Source organism: Seriola dumerili, unplaced genomic scaffold, assembly GCF_002260705.1.
Source record: "Seriola dumerili isolate Sdu_G_001 unplaced genomic scaffold, Sdu_1.0 BDQW01000025.1, whole genome shotgun sequence".
In the NCBI taxonomy this organism is placed as follows: Eukaryota; Metazoa; Chordata; class Actinopteri; order Carangiformes; family Carangidae; genus Seriola; species Seriola dumerili.
This window is the reverse complement of record NW_019174280.1, coordinates 14452418-14475664: the sequence shown is the minus strand read 5'-3', so window position 1 is coordinate 14475664 and position 23247 is coordinate 14452418. Positions and strand designations below refer to the sequence as shown.

The 23247-nt window shown below is 41.9% G+C and overlaps 1 protein-coding gene across 1 annotated transcript in view; it reads left to right on the top strand.

Annotated features, from left to right (window-relative positions):
- The window catches only part of LOC111236785 (nesprin-1-like), a 126091-nt gene that overhangs the window by 18342 nt on the left and 84502 nt on the right, over nt 1-23247 (top strand). Inside the window, exons 9-45 of the mRNA XM_022765644.1 lie at nt 1352-1459; nt 1893-2030; nt 2612-2776; nt 3005-3117; nt 3341-3509; nt 3772-3868; nt 5537-5742; nt 6221-6385; nt 6565-6717; nt 6905-7048; nt 7212-7388; nt 7858-8016; nt 8259-8423; nt 8613-8747; nt 9063-9224; nt 9362-9570; nt 9675-9783; nt 9890-10054; nt 10152-10319; nt 10681-10845; nt 11634-11774; nt 12569-12729; nt 13299-13455; nt 14279-14506; nt 14660-14758; nt 15052-15239; nt 16568-16691; nt 16913-17079; nt 17245-17398; nt 17533-18188; nt 18629-18808; nt 19087-19240; nt 19844-20002; nt 20731-20913; nt 21025-21126; nt 21715-21918; nt 22799-23006. Coding sequence (XP_022621365.1) covers nt 1352-1459; nt 1893-2030; nt 2612-2776; nt 3005-3117; nt 3341-3509; nt 3772-3868; nt 5537-5742; nt 6221-6385; nt 6565-6717; nt 6905-7048; nt 7212-7388; nt 7858-8016; nt 8259-8423; nt 8613-8747; nt 9063-9224; nt 9362-9570; nt 9675-9783; nt 9890-10054; nt 10152-10319; nt 10681-10845; nt 11634-11774; nt 12569-12729; nt 13299-13455; nt 14279-14506; nt 14660-14758; nt 15052-15239; nt 16568-16691; nt 16913-17079; nt 17245-17398; nt 17533-18188; nt 18629-18808; nt 19087-19240; nt 19844-20002; nt 20731-20913; nt 21025-21126; nt 21715-21918; nt 22799-23006 — 6337 coding nt within the window. The remainder of the gene's footprint in view (nt 1-1351; nt 1460-1892; nt 2031-2611; nt 2777-3004; nt 3118-3340; nt 3510-3771; nt 3869-5536; nt 5743-6220; nt 6386-6564; nt 6718-6904; nt 7049-7211; nt 7389-7857; nt 8017-8258; nt 8424-8612; nt 8748-9062; nt 9225-9361; nt 9571-9674; nt 9784-9889; nt 10055-10151; nt 10320-10680; nt 10846-11633; nt 11775-12568; nt 12730-13298; nt 13456-14278; nt 14507-14659; nt 14759-15051; nt 15240-16567; nt 16692-16912; nt 17080-17244; nt 17399-17532; nt 18189-18628; nt 18809-19086; nt 19241-19843; nt 20003-20730; nt 20914-21024; nt 21127-21714; nt 21919-22798; nt 23007-23247) is intronic.

The window sequence follows — 23247 nt, the reverse complement described above, 5'->3', positions numbered from 1 at the left end:
GGTTATATAGTAACTTAAGGTCCCAGGGGCAGGTTTTCCATCATTTTCCGCAGCCCAATGCAATTAGCACCCATGCACAATCATGGTTTCCATATAAATTTGATTAATGCTTATTTTTGTGGCTCTTCTATTGAATTACAGTACGGCTGTCTACTGTACAGTGTATGGGTGAGATTAAACATTGTTTTTCCATGTCAAAATAGAGCCTATATGCTAATATTGGCTCTTTATCTTACCTGATGTGATATTCCTGCCGCAGGGTTCCTGAGCCATGATACAAAAGGAAGTCCAGTATAATAAGATGTGATATTACCATTTATTAATGTTACCACCTAGCGCTATGGCTCCTGGTTCCATTAGCATGACAATGAAAGCCTCTGGCATTGGCAGTGTGCATTGATACCGCGTATGTGATGGAAAGCTTGTGAATAGAGGTTGCCTGTTTTTAAGGTTAACAGTGTCAGGAGCTGTGGTGTGCTGTAAAGCCGCGCCAACCACTTGCTCTCTGTGTCACACTGTGTTTTGTTGTCTTACAGCGCTGATTAGGCTCTTTGTGGTTGTTGTGTTTCGCACCTGCTTTGTTCTTTGTTGACAGTTCTTGTTAACTCGCTCCCGAATGTTCTCTTTCACTGAAAGAAGGTCAATTGGATATTGTTTGTGTTTGTGTTTTCACATAAAAACAACAAAAGTTTTATTTTATGAAATAAACAACAGCTGAAGCACTGGTAGAAATATATATATATATATATATATATATATGCAGAAGTTGTGTTGAGTACAGTATGACAGACAATAAACTATTTCTCTTTAGAATTAATTATTCTTTTTACATCTTGAGCTGTCATAAAGAATTAAGTTTGGGCTTCCTACATGAACCAATGTGAAGTGAAAAAACCGGACAGACTGAACAGCGCTGAAACTGAATAGACAATCACACAAGCTTTTGAGTGGCATGGTATTATCGTCATGGTTACTTAAAATCCAATGAAATGTTAGTAGGGGGTCTTAGATACAGTACCCTGTTTAAGCTGAGTGTTTTTGGCAGCTGTGGGTTTTTGACATTTTGTCCTACAGGGAGACACTGGGGATTAGGAGAACACATGTTTAACAGTACATGCTTTGCCCCCTCTTTCACCCTCTTCCTCCCTCCATCCTTTCATCAATCCCTCAAACATCTCTCTGGTTAATTACTGTTACTCTCCATCTTCTCCCCCCCTCTCTCTTTTCCCTTACACCCTCTCCTCCTTTTATTGTATTTGTTTCTCATTTCGCCTTTGCACTTCCCAATGTCCGTGTCCATCTTTCCACGCTTCTGTCACCCCATCACCCCTCCTCTGTCCCCACCTCCTAGAGAGAGCAGCGAAAGAGCCTGAGGGAGCTCAAAATGTGGCTCGACCAGCTGGAGAGAGATGCAATACAGGCTCAGGAGACCGAGGGCAATCTCGCTCAACAGTACCAGGTTAGTGTCTGTGTGTCTGGGTGTGTGTGCAGTTTAAACTGGGCACAGACGCTCCTATTATTAGCTTAATCAGTGGCGCTACACTGTGGGGATCAGACGGCAGCCGTCATATTTTCAGTCAATCTGGCTTATTTCACCAAGCCTCGGGATACATTCCATATTCCGCACCATGTGGGATATTCCCATTTTCCTTGCGCATTATTCAGAAGAGTCGGAGAATCTGAAGCCAGAAAGAGACACGGCATTCAGAGGCAATTAGCCACAAATTTTCATGAGCGTCTGATTAGATACCAATGGGAGGAGGGCGTGACCCCTGAGAGAGCGCTTGTTCTGATGTCTCTATTCTTTAACTTGAATATTTTTACACATACTTTCACAAGAAACAGAGATGTGTGAGCCGTGTGAACAAATTTCACGTCATGTGTTTTTTCAGTTGTTCAAGAGTCTACGTGTGCAGTTGGAGATGAGGAGGAACCAGGTGGAGGGAGCTCTGCAGTCCACTCAGAGAGATGGGATACTGACTGTGGATCAGGCTCTGGTCAAACAAGCCTGGGAAAGGGTCTCCAATAGGGTGAGAGAAGAAGGATGCGCCATCAGCCTCTTCTATAGAATCAGCAATTTATAAATGATGACTCTTACTTGGATCTTAGTCTATTATTTCTTTTGTTCTGTTCTTTCTTGTCTCACTAATGGGATGATAGAAAAAAAACAAACACGCAAAGCCACTGTCAGTCAGTGGAGAGTTTAAAAAATATCCTAAAGAACACATTAAACGCGTGAGACATTGTTGTTGTTATGTGAGATTCAGAGTCCCAGGGTCACAGTGTGTAGTCTACCAGACTGAGCTGACTTGAGAACTGTTAAAACATTTTTGTTTATTCTTTATACTCTGTGTCTCCTACTTATTAATAATAATAATTAATAATAATAATTAATAAATTGATGAAACAAAAGCAATCCATCAAATATGCTTTACAGTCTGTTTATTGTCAGCATGTGATCACCAGTTTACATTGTGTCTGATTTATCTGTAATTAATGTATTTTAACTTTTTATGCTTTAATCAGGATGCCAAACCATGTGTACCACCACGAATTGATCTGGAGAATCACAATCTGCTCATAGTGTTTCTCTGTTTGTCTTACATATCAGCTCCTGGACTGGCATCTGCAGCTGGACAGGTCGCTCCCGGCGCCCCTCAACATGGTGGGGGCGTGGCTGCACGAGGCTGAAGGAGCCCTGCGACAAGAGATCATCATCCATCAAGCACATGACGTGACAGCTAACACTGTCCACAGAGCTCTGGAGCAGCACAAGGTGAGCATGGAGTGATATGGAGAAGATGCAAATCACCTTGCAGGGTATGCAAATCTCAAAGGGCAAAAAAAGGTGCTGGATGGAGAGGCAGCAGCCTGCTCTGCTACTATTATAGTTGAAAATGTACTCGCTAGTATGAGCAGTGCCGCATTTTGATCTAATGCTTTCTAATCAGAAAATATATTTGTTCTTCACATGGTTTTTGCTGTATGTCTTAACACGTTGCAGGATGTGTTGAAGAGCCTGGAAAGTCACCAGCAGGTCTTTCAGAGGATCCATAAGGACAGAAGTGTTGATGGAGTCCCTGTTCCCCCAGACCAACTCCAAGACATGGCTGAGAGGTGGGGAAGGCTAAAAATTATATCTCAGAATATGAAAACTGGGACAAGTTATTGTTTTATTTTTTTAATTTAATTTTGTAATTTAGTAATGTTTGATGTCGGGGACCCATTATTGGATATATAATAACCACCTCGCTTGGCAGGGTTTTTTCCTTGAAAAAGCAGAATGTGGGGGTCAAGCTGTGGGTCTGATATCTCTTGTAAACTTTGTCTTTTTTTTTAGGATGAACTTTGTCTCTACATCTTCTAGCATCCACCTGGCTAAGATGGAATTCTTGGAGAACAAACACCACATGCAGGCTTTCCTCACTCTAGCTGAGACCAAGCTCAAATCATGGATCATCAAATATGGCCGACAAGAGTCTGTGGAACTGATGCTCCACAACTATGTTGTAAGCTCAGTCGCTCTGTACATGATGTGCTGTAATGTTAATCTTCTCTTCAGGGTTACTTTGCATACTTTGAAAGTTAAGAAATGTATGTTTATTTAAAGTTTAATTTTACAATATTATTAGATAAAAATCATAAGGTTATAAACTTATTTCTTGCCACATTGTATCCGTTAGCTTTATTGCTGTATATCCATTATGATGTTGCTGTCATTATTGTCAGTTCATGTTGCAATAGTTTCTTATTCACCTGTATTTTTATCAGTCATTTGTGGAGAAGCAACATTTCTTTGAAAATTACGAGGCCTTGTTCCAGTCCCTGAAACAGTCTGCTGAGGTCTATGTCAACGCTGACAGCTCAGGTGAGTAGATAAAATATGAATAGTATATTTAAGATTTGATATTTAGTATACAGAATAACCCATCATTAAAGGTAACTCTTAATATACCCTCTACCTTTTAATATACCGACAATATACTGACTCAGTTTATATTTACAGATGTTTTGCTTAAGCAACAACATTTCTCAATTCAGGCTGTTATTATGTTGTTATTATTATTGGTAATTAATTGCACTTAAGAGCCACTGATATGGATTTTATATCGTGATATCGCTATCTTGTGATACAGCAAATGCTCTGGAAACTGGAAAATCTTGTTTATTGATTAAAAAGCCAACAAATTAAATACCTGACAAATAAGTGCTCTTTAATGTATTGATGTCAAAATCACATAAAATTCCCATATTGCAATAAAGCAGTCCAACTCATTGATTAGGAAGATTGCCCACAATGGTCTAATACATTCAGAAATATTAAATGGATACATATCTCAGTGTAAATGGACAAAATCACAGATGGTTCACACAATCGTTATCATCATATTGCCTAACACTAATTACATTGTTGTCCTTTGAATGTTGTTTTTTATCTGAATTTGACTGGATTCCTCCAAAGTGTGCTCTCAGACAGTATCTCATCATTGTACGCCATATCTCAACTTTATCTTCCACTGTCAACAGCTCAGGAACCAATGAGGCTTTCTCTTCCAGCTGCTCAGTCTGCCCCTGTCTGGTTTTACAGCTCGGTAGAAGGGGAGAGTCTGCAGGCTACAGCTAAATGAGGTTCCTTCACTCTCAGCTCTCAGTGGGGAATACGACCCCATTTGCTAGTTAGGGGCTGCTCCACTTCTGCACGTCTCTGGGCGCAAACTGAGCTAGCTTGGTGGTTTCAGGGTCGTGCTGCTTTAGGGTATGCAGAGCAGAGCAGAGAAGTGAGGTGTGGCAAGAAATCAGGACATCTGAAGCTTGATTGGTCGATCCTGCAAATTAAATGCCCCCCACCCCCCGACTACCACACATGCTTGAGCCCTGCTGGTAGTTGAATGGCTCTGAATGGCTGGATGAGAGCTCATTTGGGTGTATTTAAATGCTCAGTTTCAGGTAATAGCAAACGGAGGAAAGGCAGGAGGAGAGGGGAACTGATACGTAATTTATCTGCCATTTTAAGGCATTGCACTAGTTGATTAATGTCTGTTTGAAACTGGCTCATAGTAGTTTGTGGTACAGGACTTTTGAGACTGGAGAGTTCGTACCAAGGGAATGAAACACACAAGCAAAGATAATACATCTCCTTCTAGTGAGTTTTTGGGGTCAGAGATTTGACTGCGAAAGCGTGTAGCTCCATCAGCCTCAATGTGTTCTTCATCTGGTGTTTCTATGAATACTGTATGCACCATCTGTCCTGTGCCTTAAAGTGAGGCTATGTGACTTTTGCCAAGCAGCGGTCACAAGTGGCAAGTTTATATAGTTCACAATAGTTCACAAGTCAATTTATGGACTCAATAATAACAGTTACACAGCAATATGTATGTAAAGTTTTTTAGCTACTGGTCATACCAGACCAATTAAAGCTTTAGATGCCAAACTCCTGAGTGGACTGAATGGATATAGCGGTTCCAGCAATAGGTCTGGTTTTTGAAATATTCCTGTTCCTGTCATTGTTGTTTAAGTTGACATATCTCTCCTCTAGTGGACGAGGGCGAGATGGGGGTGCGCAGGTTCATGCGGGAGGTGGTGACTCAGTGGAGGAGTCTGTCCATGGAGGTGCGCAGTGTGAGGAGCATGCTGGAGGAGGTGCTGTCCAACTGGGAGAGGTACAGCTCCACTGTGGCCTCCTTACAGGCCTGGCTGGAGGATGGAGAGGAAGCCCTAAGCCAGCCTGAAAACACTAAAAGGGTATGGGAGTGCCTCCTGATATTGTAGGAATTCCCATCATATACTCAAAGTTTTTTTTTTTCCTGTACACAGTTTAAGAGTCCCCTCATACATGCCTTTGTTTGATGGACTCAAAAGCCTCAGAGTAGTAACAATCGTCAGCCCAATTTCAAGCATTTAGTTTTCTGAGCGGAATTCTATTAACAGTCTCCACTCATGTATCAAATGATCTCCTTGACTTACAACAAGCCACCAAGGATATTCCAGTTGTCGTATTACCATGGTTACCTCAGATTCACATCCCCACCAAGGATTAGACAGCTAATTACCCCAGTTTTTTTATTGTCCTTTCTTTCAATCCCCTTCTTTGTTTCTTTTTTGATTAGCTGTCTTTGTTTCTTTCTTTGACACTCAAGTCTTTGTTTTGTTCTTTGTTTCTCTTAATTTCTTTGTGTCTCTGTTTCTTTCTGTCTTTTTAATGAGTCTGTCGCTCTTCCAGGAGTTTTTCAGGAATCTCAGCCACTGGATGGATCAACATGCAGCCATGAACGACGCTGGGAATTTCCTCATTGAGACGTGCGATGAGACCGTGTCACTAGACCTCAAGCAACAGCTACTTCTTTTGAATGGACGATGGAGAGACCTCTTCCTCAAAGTCAAACAAGTAACAAACACTAAAAATAACATAACTAAAAATACTGCATGTCTGGCAAAAAGCAGAAATGGGGCAAATGGTATTAGACTGATTTCACGTACAGGAAAGTTTAAGACTTTTTTTCATTTTGGTTTACATTTCTCAATAAAATTAATCCCTTACTCTTTATCATCTTTCTTTTGCTGCAGTACGCCAGAGCAGATGAGTTGGAGAAGTGGAGAAAAGACCATTTGAAGGCTGTGTCGACTCTGAAAGAGCTGCTCGACTCAGCAGAAGCCAAGCTCAACGCTCCCGTTCAAGTGTCTTTCCTCAATGTTAGAGGCTTTCTGCAGGATGTGGAGGTGAGGAAAACAAACTTTAATCAGGTTAATCCGTTATTTATTAAAATGGTGATAGAGTTACTAAAAACACACAGCAGCTTTGAAGTCAGAGCTGCAGACAAAATAACTGTGTGACTTATAGTTTCTATTGCCAAAAGCAGTTTTGATGAAAGTGCATTCCGTTTAAGAATGACCCCTCTCATCTCAGAATACCAAGCAAAAGGTTGTTGCCATGGAGACACAATACAAGTTGGCCGCCCGCAGTGCTCAGCTCCTCGCTAAGGACGCACCACAGGATGAGACTGCCAGGGTCATGGCAACTGTGGCAACAGCCAAAAGTCAGCTGAGTAAGGTAGGTATCATTTAAGGCCAAAACATGAGAAGTAGCGTGAAATCCATTTCAAGTCTGTTGTTGAAAGCAACACACCTCTTTAGTAAGACTTAAATATCCTAATTACACCCCATTGTCACTTTCTGTGTCACTGTTTAATTTGACCTCTCTTATTTGTCTCCAGGTCAGAGAGCGATGTCCCTCCCTAGTGAGAGAGTGTCATGTACTTCTGCCGCTGTTAGAGGAGATGGAGAAACACATTACTGCTTTTTACCAAGCCCTGGAGCGGGCCAGTCACATCACTTCCGCTGCAAGAGACCCAGACTCACAGGTCCAGACCCAGCACAAACAAAAGTGGCAGGTCAGCTATGATAGCAATGCAAGGATTTAACTTAAATGATTGCCAAGTCGAAGCCTTTTCTTATCGTAGTAGTTTTGGCCATCATTTTGGACTTGTGCACACAGCTAGAACTCGAATATGGTTTGATGATGGATATTTCAGGTCTGCTGACCATCATTTTCACTGTCAAATAAGTGGTTTAAATCATTTGATTAAACTGGGGATTTGACTGGGGATTTGTTTAAAGTCTGTCCATCTCATGCCACTTGTGAATAAAAATGGTGGTTGAAAATTCTGTCTTCAAAAGGAATGGAAAATGAGCCTGATTCTTGTGTCTGTTCTGTCACCTTCACTACTCTTTCCTGGTCATAAAAAATATTCATCTTTGCCTTTACAACCTGTTATTAATATACATTTTTGTCAAGAAAAACTAATGGGAGTGGAAAAGCGTAACATATTTGTTTCACCGTTGTTTCCACAATTTCTCTAGGATTTGTTAAACCAGCAGCAAAGCTGTAAACGATGTCTATCAGTGATTGAGAGGAACCATTACACCCTGCAGAGGACGCTCTCTACCAGTAAGGTGCTCCGAAACTTTGACTTGTCACTGCTGCAAAAGAGAGTGGCTGAAATACAGGTCTCGGCACAGGTGAGCACTATACATGTGTGTCTACCTACACATACCAGAATGCCACACAGTGACTGCATTACCCACAACACTGATTACATTAATGAGATTACATGAGCATTGAAACACCCAGGAGGCAACACTGCACATTGGACTCATTGGACTCATTATTCCATTGCTTCATGTTAGACAAATAATGTAATTACACAATATTACCGAGGAGACCAATTACAATCACCACTTCCTATTGTCCCTCCTCTCAGGCTTTGCTGAAGGAGGTTGGGGAATGGAGAAGGCAGGAAGAGGCTAACAACTGCCTGAGGAGGAGGTTCGAGGAATCGCGACAAGAGCTGGAGAGGGTGCTGAAGAAAGCTCAGGGCTGTTTGAGAGAGACTGGAGACGCTGAGGAACTACTGAAGAAACATGCTGTAAGATCAAACCTGTAATCTTCTGCCATAGAGGAGGTACACAAGGGATACAATTCATTTGGAGACACATTACTACTACCTAAATTTGTATTTTTGTGGAGTAGTGGAAGGGCGCACAGTATTAACCTTTACTCTATTTTATTTGGTCTCCTGCTTCTCTCACTTCAGTCTTGCCTTTTTGTAATGCAGGATTTTTTCAGCCAACTGGATCAGCGGCTGCTGAGTGTGTTCTTGAAGGCGTGTGATGAGCTGACTGACATCCTTCCACAGGAGGAACAACAGGGGCTGCAAGAGACTGTCCGCAGGCTGCACAAACATTGGAAGGTCAGAGGTCACCATGCTTTAACACTCTCACTAATTACTGCACATCTCTTGAGGCACATAGCCGATACTTCATTAACTTAACCAGGAGGACCTTTGGCTTTGATAGAGTGTCCTCCAGTCTGTTTTCCAATTAACCTATACTAGTTAGATTAAAATGCAACCCTCTCAGTGTTTACTCACAGTCTCTCTATAGGATATTTAGTCTCTGACATTTTCAGGGATGATACAGTATGAGACCAAAACTCATGTATATTATACAACATGTCTTGTCTACCATGTGTCTTATATTCTGTGTCTTCTCTGTCTTTTCCACAGGACATCCAGGGCGAATCCCCATCTCACCTGCTCCGTCTGAAGGTGGAGGTGGAGCGAAGTCGAGTGGCTGTGATCCTACAAGATTGCAGAGCAGAGCTGGACAGAGAAATGCGAGCCCTCTCTGGCACCTGCACCAGTGAGCGAGTGATCAAAGAACACAGAGTGAGCCTCTCGGATTTGGTAGAAACTTAAAAGAGATTAAACCAAGAGTGAGAGAAAGATAAAAATCACTTACCGTCGCTATCCTCACCATTCTGGAGCCTTTCAAGTTTTAACATTTCCTTCTTTCTTATCTCAAGACTTTCTTCAGAGAACGCAAACCTCTGACTTTGTGTGAGAAGAGGATTAGAAACATGGAGGATCTGTGTCACAAGTTACCTGACAACGACCCGGCTTATCGAACGCTCGACTCCACCAAAAGGGCTGTGGAAGAGGTTACAGAACAAATTAAGAGCACCCACCTCAAACTGGAGCAGAACCCTGATAAATGGAAAGAGTGGAATGAGAGGTAAAGGTTGACAAAAACTCAGAGTCCTTACAGCATCTTAAACATCTTTAAGTCTTACTTTTTCAGCACCGAAGTGGGTTCAAAGTAGTTGTTCCTTTTTCTAGGTTCTGTGAACTTTCTGATTGGGTCTCATCTCAGAGGAGGCAGGTGAGGCTCTTGAGAGAGACTGCAAGAAATTCCAGCCACCAGGAGCAAGTGAATGCTGCTGTTCAGGTGAGCCAGTAAACTGCGTTTGCTGCTGTCGGCACAGAGTTATGAGTCAGTACAGCTTGACTTCAGTAAACCTGCATTCTCTTTTTTGTGCTTCCACTATTTTCAGGCACTGCAGGAAGCAGTAGATGCCCGCGAGGAGAGCTTATTGTGGCTTAAACGCCTCCTTGCTGGGCTGTCTGAAGTTAGCTCTGAACTGGAGGTCCAGAGACAGAGAACAGCCCTGGCCAAACTCTCAACTGACCTGCGGGCACTCTTTTCTTCGCTCTGTCAGGTATTCCAAGATATTCTTAGAGTTAAAAATGTTTCCATCCTTGTGTTTTTTTCAATGAAATCCCAGTTGTCTGATCCTCTTCCACGTTCATTCACAGTGGGGTGAAGAGGGCTCTGCCATGTTCCAGTATGAGGAGCTGAGGGAGGAGGTGCGTGGTACTCTGGAGGAGGTTCTGAGAGCGCAAAGTGAGGCCGAGGAGCAGACCAGCAGGATCCTTGACGCTGCAGGCCTGGAAGAGGCCAAACAACTTTACCTTATTCACCAGGTGTGTGTAGAAGTGGGAGAGTGAACACGTGCAACATGTTTAACAATTCAAATTCTGTATCAAAATGTCTTTTATCTACATCTTATGAGGCATTTTATTGAAGAATATATATAAATATATATATTACTGTTCAATAAAAAATTAAAGGAATTAGTTTTGGTTTACATTATGGTTGGTTTGAATGAGTGGTAAGCAGTCGCCTAATAGCAAGAAGGTTCTGGGTTCAAACTCTGGGCCTGGGGCCTTTCTGTGTGGAGTTTGCATGTTCCTCACCACCCATAGGTGAAATATCAAGACACCTCACAAAATATGATTAGATCACGTCATCTGACATGTTTTCTTGTCTGTGTGTGTTTTACAGCAACACCTTAAGCGCCTGCATGCTAACAGGAGAGAGGCAGAGCTTCTGGTTTCCCACTGCCGCCAGCTGCAGAAAGGGGAGGAGCTCAGTCAGTACCTACAGGAACTGGAGGGAACTCTCAGAGAGGTTGACCGCAAATTAGAGGCAAAAGAGCACAACCTGCAGGTAGACTGAGGCTGGATTTCTCTCACATCAGTGTGCTAATGTTTGCAAGTGTGAGTGTCATTGATCATTCACACACACCCCTGCAGTGATCATTGATTGGTCTGTATTGAACATGAACCAAATCATGTGGTATGTGAATTTTGTTTGTGTCTGTTGTTCTGGGATTTGTTTATGCACTTTTATCATTGTCCTTTAATTGATCAGAAACTTAACATGATTCTGCAGGAATATGTTTAAGATACCTGAAATGAATGAGTTCATTTTCAAATGCGGAATGGTGGAAAACCATCATAAAACAACACTCCAAAACATCATAGATTAGTTTTAAGGTTTTTGGTGTCTGTCCCTTTGAATCAAAGGACAGATTTCATTTGAGACTGACCATATTACCACAATGTTTAATAAGTATATAAGGAGAGATTGATGGCATTTTGTTATTTCATTTTACATGAATCAGTTTCCTGAGGCCTTCCTCACACTGTAAATTAACATTTCAAACTTTATAATATAACCCCAATGTGAATGAATGAACATCTCCTAGAAAATTTAGTGGGATAAAACTGAGTTAAGTTAAAGGAGCTATTTGTAAATTTTTCTATCGTTACATACCAGTCTAGAAGAAACGTTGAGAGTTCAGCATCAAACTTAATTCCTCTTCTTGCCAAGAGCCAATGTCTAAGTTTCATATGTTGAATAACACTTTACAGCCCCAGTACCCACACTGTGTGTGCAGGCAATATTTTCTTTATGAAACTTTACCCATTCTTTTGTTTCTTCACCATCTCAAGGCCACTCTGAGCTCCTGGCAGAACTTTGAAACAGAGAGAGAAACAGTTTGGAGGTTTATCAGCAATACCAACAACGAGCTACACAAAGAACTCATTTTCAACAGCCTGGACAGCCTGAGGACTGAACTGGAGCACAATAAGGTGTGTGTTTGTGACTGTACTTGCATACATGCATATGCTTTGTACCGGGCCCGGCTCTTGGCATGGGCACTGGGGGGTCTATGCCCCACCAAACTGCCCCATCAAATCATCCTGAATTTTCCGATTATTGGTATTTTAAACTACAACCGATTTAAAAATGCGTTACTTTGGCTCGGATGCAGCCGCCTGTGTCTAGTCTGTAGCCAGCACTCCGAGGTCTCGAGCAATGTTCCGCCCACTGAACCACCTGATTGGTTACACGTCACGAGTAATAGCCTATCACGCTGAAGGCTGCTGTGTACACAGACCGTCACAGACTAGGGTAGCTCCAGTTAGCGAGCTGAGCCATGTGTCGAAGGTAAGACAGTAGACATCGCTGAAGACGTAATAAACATCACAATCCTCTACACTGAAGTTACAACAACACTACACTCTGATGGAAAAGTTCATCTGTTGGATCAAGACACACCGAGCGAGAGAGAGAAGCTAGCGCTAACTGCTAAGCTAAAGTAACTAGCGTCTGAGTAGCATGTCAACCACAGCTGAATGAATGTGTTAAGAGGAGCAGAAAGCTCTGAGTGCTGAAGCAGAACTTGTGTAAGTTTAAATGTACAGCAGGTAGTTAGACACTGTGATGAAGAAAACGGCAACATTAACTGTGTTCAGACAGAGCAGCAATAAAATCTCTTCATCTCTCTTAATGCCCCCCCCCCCAATCAAAGCAGTCTAGAACCGGTCCTGCTAAGTACTCCACATTTGCTTATACAATATATTGGCTCCATTTCTGTCTGCAGGGGCTCCTCATGAGGGTTGAGGAATGTTGTGTGCGAGCAGATCTGCTCTTGGAGAAGGCAGCAGATATTCAGCTTGGTCCAAAGAATCAGACTCTTCTTCTGGAGCAGGCCCAGTCGACCAGAGAAGCAGTCACACAACTTCAAGACCACCTCAACAAGAAGTGAGTATAACTGTCTAATAATAATAATAATAATAATAATAATATGCAGAAAGATCTAAAATTGGATACATTCATATCCATTGAAAATGGCTGCCATCTTGGCCAGGTCTCTCTTGTCAAAGAGATCTTTTTCTCTAAATGGGACTTCCTGGTAAAATAAAGGAAAAAAACTTATTTTCACCTCAACTCCCCATCCGTTTGAATTACTAAAGCCATATATGAGAAAAAAATCAAGTAAAAAGGTACTTTTCACCACACAGGGCTTTTAGTTTAACAGCAAAATTGCAGATCTGTCATTGTAATTTCATACAAATTGAGAGCAAAAATCATACTTTTGCTTTTTGGATAAGCCATTTTATTTAATTGGAAGTACCAGTACAGACAAGGGTCTGGAAAAATATTTGGTACACTATTAGAGTAAGATTATATTTAACTGTCATGTGGCGTCTCTGTGGTGTTTGACCTGCTGTTTGCAAACATATGCCAGCATGTGCTTGTTAGTTCTCATTCCTAGATATGCATACAGTATATTTGACTAAATGAATCTTTCCTAATGTGATGTCTTCCAGTGTTGTCCAGCTGGAGATGATGTGTGTGTGGTGGGAGCGCTTCAGCAGTGAATCAGAGACCCTCTCCTCTTGGATCAATGAGAAAGAGAAAGAGCTTGAGGCCATCAGCAACCTCTCCTCCCCGGATCCTTTAGACAAAAACATCAGCAGAGTGGAGGTATGTCATGTCTCACCTTCTATTATAGCATTTTCTTCTGTAACATGTTTTTTTATCACATGGCATTTTTTCCAATTTCATGTCAGCCCCCTTCGGAGGTAAGACAAGTCTCTGACAGAACATTAACTGCATGCTGCAGTGACAATTTTTACAGTCCTTCAATAATCCTCTGATATTCACAAATACATTTTCATCGTCCACAATTTTTTTTCATAGCTCCGAGTGAAATGAGTCAAAATTGCTCCCTGGACTTGTGTCTGTAGTGTACAGTATCAGTGTGGCCCTCAGGGTTATTAAGATTAAGATGAAATAAGATGAAATTTTAATCTAACCCCAGGGGAAAATTGGGTCAGTGCTTCAGCAAAGACGAGCATATAGAAAATAAATTGATCATATTGAAGAAAATATAATCTTGCCCAGCCAGGCCTCAGCCTTGTCAATGTCATAGAGGTCTAGAGAAAATCTGGGAAAAAAATTTGGGATAACGGGACTTTGCAACATCCCGAGGCAGCCATTTGATTTGTTGTAAGCTTCAAAACATTTGCCCCCAGATACATCGCAGTCAGTTTTATTTTCTGCCCAACTTTTTTGGCTGAAATTTTTATAGACCCCAATGAACCTCACAGACAGTACTCTCTCTTTGACAGATAAATAATTCATTGAAGGTTAAAAGTATCACTTCAACTGGGAAATAAAGACGCTAGAAAAATATGTTTGTTTTCTCCTACTATCTCTTGTTCTCTTTTGTTTATTGTATTCTTACCCACATACTTTTCCTTGCGAAAAAACATTTTTTGTTGTTGTTGTTGTTGCATCTCTACAGGAGGTGGGGAAGGGTTTAGAGGAGAGAAGGGCAGCCCTGGTCCACATGGAGGCGGACTGTGAGGCCCTATCAAGGTTTGTGACCCCTGGAGAGGCTGGACGTATCCGGGCAGGACTTACCCAGATGAGGCGCTACTGGGAAGAGCTGAAGGGGAGAGTAGAGCAGCTGGGAGGACAGCTCAACCAGAGCGCCTCCTACAGGCAGAGATACAATGATAACCTTGAACAGGTATTTAGAAACACTTAAGTAAGCAAACATAAAAGTTACATAAGGGATTCCAAGCTCTAATTGCTTTTAAGTACGTGTTTGAGGCCTCATCAATCTTTGGTGTAGAAAGCGTTTTTTTCATTTTTGAATAACTGAAGTTTTTGTCATTGTCAGGTCAAGAAAACAATGAGTGATATTAAAGAGAAGCTTGACTGTCCAATCACGCACTGTTCGTCATCATCTGAGACCTACAAAATCCTCCAGAATCACATGGTGAGACAAAATACAGACAATGCCTAACTTATTATCATCTAATCTACTAACATCAGTACTAAGCTTTATATGATAAATTGTGAAGTCTCAACAATGTTTGTATTCTTTCGGTTTAGTTTAGTTTAGTTTTTGCTGTAATCAACATTATGACATTGTGCATTCTGTAATTTAGCACAGTGGCGCAGTGGTGGTTATCTTTTCAGCATACCTTAAGTTCAAGAGTTTACTTTGTAGCCATTGTGGTTTAACATCCTCTGCTGAGATGATGACAAATACATTTCTGTGTCCTCCAGGAGTCCTGCCAGGCTGTTGAGCAGCTGAAGCCCAGGCTGATGGCTTTGTGTTCGACCATGAAGAGGCTTGGAGAGGGCAGCCAGCTGGAGGACGAGGTGGCTAACCTCCAGAAGCAACAGGGAGAGTTTCTGGGAATGGCTGCAGAAAAGCAAGCTACATTGGAGAGCCTTCTAGCACTGTGGCAAAGGTACAATAAACAGTAATATGTGCCTGAACATCAGCCTGTCTTTGCCTCATACACCCTGTGAAGCTTAATATTCCAACCTTACTTACCAACGTGCTGAATGTTTTGCCATATTGAATACCCGGGCTTGAACCATCCTTTCCAGCTTTTCAGAGATCACATCTGTTGACAGAACAGAATAACAAGAAAAAGTCACAGCAGTCACTGTTTCTCTGTTAGTGTGTGAAAATGCCTCTGTTTACTCATCATGAGCTGACTTCAAATTTTATCCAGGATGCATTGCAAGCTGCTGTGATTCCTTGCCTGGCTGATAGTGTTGTTCTGGTGTGTGTGTGTATCTCTTCAACACCTAGAGGTGGTTTGGTTTGAGTATTTCAGGTGTTTTTCACTTCAAACAAACACAGGGAATATGGAAATAGAAATATGGACAGGTTTTATAAGAAACATTTTTGAGCATATACTGACTGCTGGAGGAGTTTATTACTGTTATACTCTCTTTTTTTGCTGACTGTTTTCCCTGTCAGCCTGGGTCTCGAGACACACACACACACACACACACGTTTATTCTTTTTGATTGTATAAACACTGATATTTCTCTTTTGATTGTGCATGTGCTCTTTCTGCTGAATCCTCCCCTCTATGCCAATTTCCTCTTTTATTGCCCGAATCATTCCCTGACTCAGTGTGAGGTAGAGGAGCAAGATCTTGTCTTTGAATCAGTTTATCCCCCCGTCAGCCTTTGAATTCCTGTTCTAATAATATGCTTTTATTATCATTTTCTTTGTTCACTTCAATAGACTTATCTGGAGCAATTGGTTCTTATTCTTTCTACTATTCAGGAGGGAAAAAAAAAACAATCCAGTCACTGTGGTAACTGTTTAACATGCTAAAGCCTTTACTATGTACCCAGTCAGTGACTCTTTTTTTAAATTAGCTGATTTGTATTTCTGCCGCCGAACCTCCGCTGGGTGTGTGTATGTGTGGTTCTGTGATTCCCTGTAGTCGACCTCATCTCCTCCCCTGCAGGTGTATGTATGAGGGATTACTTAGAGCTTGGTGCTCTGGCGAGATACGGATGCCCCATTATGACCCTGTCATTGATACTGAGCCATGGTCAGATAAAAAAAAATAAAAAAAACTCTCAGACAGTATCACTGTGTGTGTGTGTGTGTGTGTGTGTGTGTGCTGAAGATCATGTGTGTTACTTTAAGATCATCGGCCGTTTACTGGTATCCATTTATCGTTAAATCAACATTTGTGCAGTTCATTTTGAGGATGATGTTGCATCAGTTGTCTTTGATTTGAATACATGTCACCTTTTGTGTCTACAGATTCGAAAAGGAGACTTCATCCATGAAAAGCTGGCTGGACAGGTGTGAGTCTGTTTGCTGTCCAGACACTGAACTGCTCTCTGCAGACAAAGTAAAGCTAAGGAATGAACTACAAAATATACAAGTAAATCATTTCACTTTCCCTTATTTGTCTTTCACTTTTCAGGAGTTTATCTGATTTGTTTGCACGTCACCTTTTCTTGTCATATAGACGGTTCTCTTTCTTTTAAATGTGTGTATCTTTTTCAGCCCTTTTTGAGTTCTGCTTTTACATCATCTGTAACACACTGTGTTTCCTGCAGTTTTGCGTTGCATAATTTTTTAAATATTTATTCACCCGTCCAGGAAATGCAGGGGGAGACACAGTCTTATGAGGTTCTTCTCCAGGGACTTGCGAATCTTGGATTGTGCCTGTATCCCACAGCACCTGAAGCTCGTATCCAAGAGCTCAGTGATGACCTCACACAGCTGCAGGAGAGATCGACGTCTGTGAAGAGCAGCATATCTCACAGGCAATTGTGCTTTTATACATTATTATACAGATAATTTACATCTGTATACCTCTGCATGAGTGGACTCTCATCAGCTTTTTTTCCCCCCAAGTTGTTCATCTTGTTTAATTTTACACTGCAAATTACTAATCACTCTGATATTCTAAACTTCCACCTCTCCCTTAGGTTTGAGTTACTGGAGTCACAGTTGTCACAGCTGGAGTTGTTTGATCAGGCGCTGCTTACTCTGACCCAAAGGAGTGAGAACTTCCTGTCTGTCTTGAGAAGCTCTTCCCAGGTTGATATTGCTGATCTTGAGGCTGCAATTACTAAGCTGAAGGTGAGAAATCAATAATTTGCTGTTAATGATGTTCTCTATAGACTATGTATATTAGAGCAGTTACAGTAAGCAAGTTTATATTGATTGCCGTTAGAGCTCATACTAATTCATCAAATTAAACCGTCTTATTGCAGGAGCATGAGATGCAACTACAGGCGTATGCATCGCTGAGAGAGACACTCCATCAAAGGGAGTCCTCCCTGCTTTGCTGTTCCACCCTGGAAGCCCAGCAGCAACTCCAGGGCTGGAAGGAGGACTGCCTACAGCCCCTGAGAGAATCCCAGCGTCTCTTGCTCCTCCGTAAAGAGTGCCTGACTGAATTAAAGACTTTCCTTGAAAAACATGGAACGGCAGCTAAGGCCGTGCACCGCCTTCATGAGGCCGTGGAGGGAAGGGGGAGCTGGGATCGCGCCAAAGCTGAAGAGCTGCATTATGGAATAGGGGAAGTGGCTAAAGACGTGGCCCGGCTTGAGGCTGAGGCAGTCGGGTTAGACGGGCAGCTGAGCAAGGCACACCTGCACTTGAGTGGGGCAGAGTTGCGGGGCTCCAGAGACACAAACCATCCTCAGGGGAGGACGTCTTGCAGAGGACAGGCAGTGGCCCTCACGATGGCTCTGGAGGAAGTACAGAGGGGCGTGGGATGGAGGCAGAGTGAGGCAGATGCTTTAAGCGCCCTGTGGAGCTCCTTCAGGGAGAGGCGGGAGGAGATGATGAAGAATTTGAAGAAACTGGAGGATGAAGCGAGGCAAGAGGGGGTCAGAGAGAGCTCTGTACAGGCCTTTCAAAACAGGTATGAACTTGATAATCAAGATACAACCAATATCACTATCAGTCCAATGAAAACACTAAAAAGGGACTTTTTTATGAGCTGAGCATGTTTTATTGTTGTTCTTTAACAAGCGCATTTGTAAGAGAAATAAATATCTGAAAATATTTGAATGAAATCATAGAGCTATTGTTTTTGTGTACCTGCAGTTTTACACCTCTCCTCTACCCATGCCAGCTTTGTTGTTCTCGAAATTAGATTGTTGAATACATTCTTTTCTCTTTCGGATGCATCCTGTGAAACCTACTGTATGCCAAACTCCTCAAGAAACATACTGTAAATGAATGAAGCCAAACTATGGACGGACAAATCCATTTAAATCTGATCTCCTGAAAAATGAGATATATTATGTTGGAATTAGGCTAGTGATCCCCATTGTTTTCTTTTGCATCTGCTTCTCCCAGGCTGCGTTTCTTCGTCCAGCTGGAGGATGAGCTCCAGTCCCTGCAGCACTCTCAACAGTGGTTAGAGGAGAAGGGAAGCCAGCTGGCCCAGAGAGACAGTGAGCTGGCTGGGGAGGCTCTCAGGGAGGTAACCCTGGTGAAGACTGCCTGGGAGAACGTCAGGACTCTGATCACCAGCGGGTAAGGAGGGGGAGACGACAGAGAGCGATGTAGATTAATTCATCTAATTTAAAATCCTTTGCTGTATTTGTCTTTGGTCCTGCTGAGCAGCGTTTAGAGAGGCAGGGAGTTAATTTTGGGCTGAAGTAGATTTGATTAAACAATTTTTAATCATTTAAACATGGAAACACATCAGATTAACAGCAGTTGCAGAATCTGTTGGATTTTAACCAACTGATATCCGCAGCCACTTCACAAATAATAGCTCTGACTTTTTTCCCTCTCTTTTTCTCATGCAGTCAGGAACAGAGTGGAGTTGTGGTAGATCTTCTCCGTCAGTTTCACCACCTGAAGTCGATCCTGAGCACTGTTGTAGAAAATGCCCAGGGTGTTGCTCACAATCTGCCTGATCACAATCATAACGCTCAGGAGGCCAAAAGGACTTTCACACGGGTCAGAACCTTTTTCATTTTTCGAAGAAAATTATAGAATTTTTCTGAGTTTTCTTTTCAGATGTTCAGCAGCATTTGTAGCTGTCATTCATCATCTCAAACATGTAATAATATGTCATGGCATGCTGAAACTAAATACCAGGATAGTCAGGACAGAATCTCACTGTAGTTAAATTAAGCACTGTCCAAATTACTGTATTTAACTTGTATACAGTATAACTTCTTTTCATGAGCCAAAAACAGGCCTGTTTTCAGTTGTGTGAAATGTATTTTTCTGGTATTTTATGTGGTTTATCAAGCTAAAGATGCAGAAAAACACTCAACCCCTTAAGGAACACTTAATCCTTTATTTCAAATCAGCAGACTGATTGATAGCTTTCACTGGGCGGCATTTGTTTTCCTTTCTTAAAATGACTGCACTTTGTAATTCTGCAGTTATTTATTTACATGTATCGCAGTTAAAGGTGTATAATCTTACCTGCATATCACTCTATCTGATATCATATCAAACTCTCAGAAATAAAAGCCTTCTAGTTTGTAAACTATCTCTCCCTCTAGTGGTGGTCTGTTGTCATTCCCTCTGCGCTCTTCTCCTTCCCTCCAGCATGAGACTGTCCAAACTGAGCTGAGGGAAAAACAGGAAGACATGGACCAGCTCATCAGTGCAGTGGAAGACCTGCAGAGAGAGCTCGAGAAGGTTCCCAACTCCGACACGCGCTCCATCCAGAGAGACATGCAGACGTTAAGAGACCAGTGGCTGGAGGTGAGTGGTGCCTGAAAACACATGCTGTGCCATGCAGCTGTTTTGGTAAAGTGATCCTGACAGCAGAAGTCACTCAGCTGTTTTTTGTTTTTTTTTTTTTTTTATAGACAAATGTTTGATACATTCACATCCTAGAGCTACTCAGTCAGACATTGTGAAATTTATACTGTCTTGAGATTTGTGGTGTTAATGAATTGTCCTCATCCTGACACGTGCTGCTCCGTGAATTTTCTAAAAACTGTCAATATTATTTTGCCCAGGTCTGGAGCTGAAGTATGATAACAACAACTGTGAGGAGTATGACGAGATTTGTGGTGTTGTTTACTATGACTATGAAGAAAAACAACTCAATTATGACATCTACAGTACAGCTCTGCCAAACTGTTTTAATGATATTTATTTCTGTCTGTTTTCCTTTTTCTTCCATTTTCTCCTCTTATGGGATTTAACTGGCTGCTCAGCTGTCACAAATGAGACAGAAATATAAACAAGTCTAGACACGTTATCTGCCTTTCTGTCTCTCTCTCTCTCTCTCTCACTTCTCAACCCCACAGCTGTCAAACCAATTAAGTCTCGTTTTTCTTCCATCTCCCAGTGCGGCTTACCATCCCTTGTTACAGGGAGACGGAGTGAAAACTAAACACAAAGACGGAGATCCCACGTCTCTTGTTGACTTGAGATGTATGCTGTCCTGTACACAAACAGACTGCTGCTCTCTGTTCCTTCAGGTCTCAGGGAGGATACAAACCAACACAGAGAGACTTGGCTACTGTGTGGCCCTGTGGGACGACCTCAAGACCACGGAGCAGGACATCAACCAGTGGGCCGCCACCGCCATCGCTGACCTCACAGACAGCGTCACCAATCTCGGTGACAAGGAGAAGACAGAGGCCCAGCTCACCACCTTTCAGGTCAGAGCTTGCTGGACAGTCTGCATGAAAGAGTGACCTAATGATGATGGTGGTGTAATATTCAGAGTGAGTTCATAGCAGTTGTGATGTAACCGGCACTTTGTTCTACAGGCGGAGGTTGAGAAGAGGGAGCAGAAGCTGGACGCCCTGCAGGAGAGAGTGGCGGAGCTGAAGGAGCGAGCCAAACTGCAGGAAACCCCATTACAAATGCAGGTGAGTTTGGTGCAGAACAGAAACACAGGAGGAATTTGCTGAAGCTGTTAGAGCAAAAGAATATATATTTTTTTATCTTGTCCTTTAGGCCAGGGGTAATGTTTCACTGAGGATCTGATGTAATGCAATGATGTTGTTGACGTTTTAGGCTCTGTGTAGGTTAAGCACTGAAACTGGAGGCCGGTGGTGAAACTGACATGTTCGTTATATTTGATTGTATTATAAATGTCATTACAATCATTTTTACCTAGCGGGAAGTGGGATTTTGTTTTTTGTTGTATGAGGCAAAAATGTCATCACTAAAGCGAACCCTGTTGTCTGTAATGTTTGCCATTGGTGGTTTTGTGCAACTAGTGTATTGTAGTCACAGGAATGACAATGTAGATATAGCATTACCTCTCAAATGGTATTGCATAAGTATATGTAGATTTTAAATACAATCTTCACAATGTATCAGCATACATAAGAGGAAGAACAGTTCCACATCATGTGACATACTATGATAAACATACTTTCCTCTTTACTCCTTCTATCTTGTCTACATCTGCTTTGGTTGCACAATGTTGCTGAATGTCTTTATTGAACCAGGTCCTGGAGTCAGATCTGAGGAAGAAAATGGCCCATGCGCAGGAGGTGTACAACCAGGCCAAACACACTCTGACCTACTTCAGTTTCCAAAAGCAGCGACTTGAGGACCTCATGTCCCAGATGGCCGAGCGGCTGGAGGCAGTTGAGGGTTCCTTGTCTGACCTCACTGAAGCTACTTCCCCTGAAGATATTGATACTATCAAGGTATGGTACTATCATTGATTATTTATTGTCACTGCATTGTGTTACAAGAATACAGTAATTCAAGAACTATACGTAGTATATATAGAAATGTGATACTTACATCAAAGGTATTTACACAGTCTTCCTATATGTATTCCTATTTCTATTGCTGTCCCTGCTGCTTAATATTACTACTAACCATGCCCTATATAAGGACACATTAACATAGCAATACAAATTTTAATCTGTGATGCATTAACTTTTTAAATTGCTGCCCTTATGACCATAACTGTATTTGTATAGAACCTTTTAAACACAGAGGCAAAGCAATACTCCATTAAATAGAAATAATCCATCAATAGAATTAGCCGGTCAGAGGCCAAGCTCAGCTACATAATAACATCCTTTGAGCTGGGACTCTCTCTTGCTCTAGGACACTTCTGCAGGATTGTTGCAGTACTTACTGTCAATAAGTGGGTTTACATCAGAATGCAGCACACATTTTAACCGCATTTCAATAAAACTAACAGAGGAAATGTGAATTAGTGCACATTTCCTTCCACTGCTGTTATGTGAAAAAGAGGGGGCAATAGAATAGAAAGGTAGAAAACATGAGGGAAACATGGTATTTGTTTGCTTCATGTAAAGTTACAATCTCCTCATTGTGCCACACAGATCCGTTTTTGTCCGACACAGTTTTTTGTCTCTTCAGTAGAAGTTTAAGTCACATGCTTCATGTACAGTATATTATGATTAGTTGACTGTTTCAGCTTTTTGCTTTCATCAATACATAAAAACAGATTGGAAACCCACCGAGTGTCGCTGCCCTTTTCACCACATCCTAGTCTTAATGATAAAGTCATAGTCACATAGTAACATAGTCACCGTTCTCCATTTACAGGACCTGCAGAGCGTTGTGCAGCAACAGCGGGCAGACATGGACTCAGCTAGAGATGCCCTGACCGCCCTGTGCAGGTCACATCCCTCCCAGGAGCTGTCAAGCCTCTCCTCCGACCTCACCTCCATTGCCAAGCGAACAGAGGCTGTTGCTCAGCGCTGTGCCAAGACCAGGGGCAGCCTGCAGGATGGGCTACAGCTTCACTTCAACGGTAAGACATATGATGGGTCAGTTTTGTTTGAATTTTGTTCAGTGTGATAGTCTGTTAGATGTCTAATGAAATTCTTTTAAAGAGGGCTTTTTATTTATTTTCTTTTTACAATTCTTTTTTAAAAATTTTTTTTTTTTTATAGATGTTAATTATATAATAACCAAAAACAGCATTAACAAAATTAACACCAAGAGGACACAAAGATCTTTTAAGCATGGAAAAAAGAGAAGAAAAAATGGGA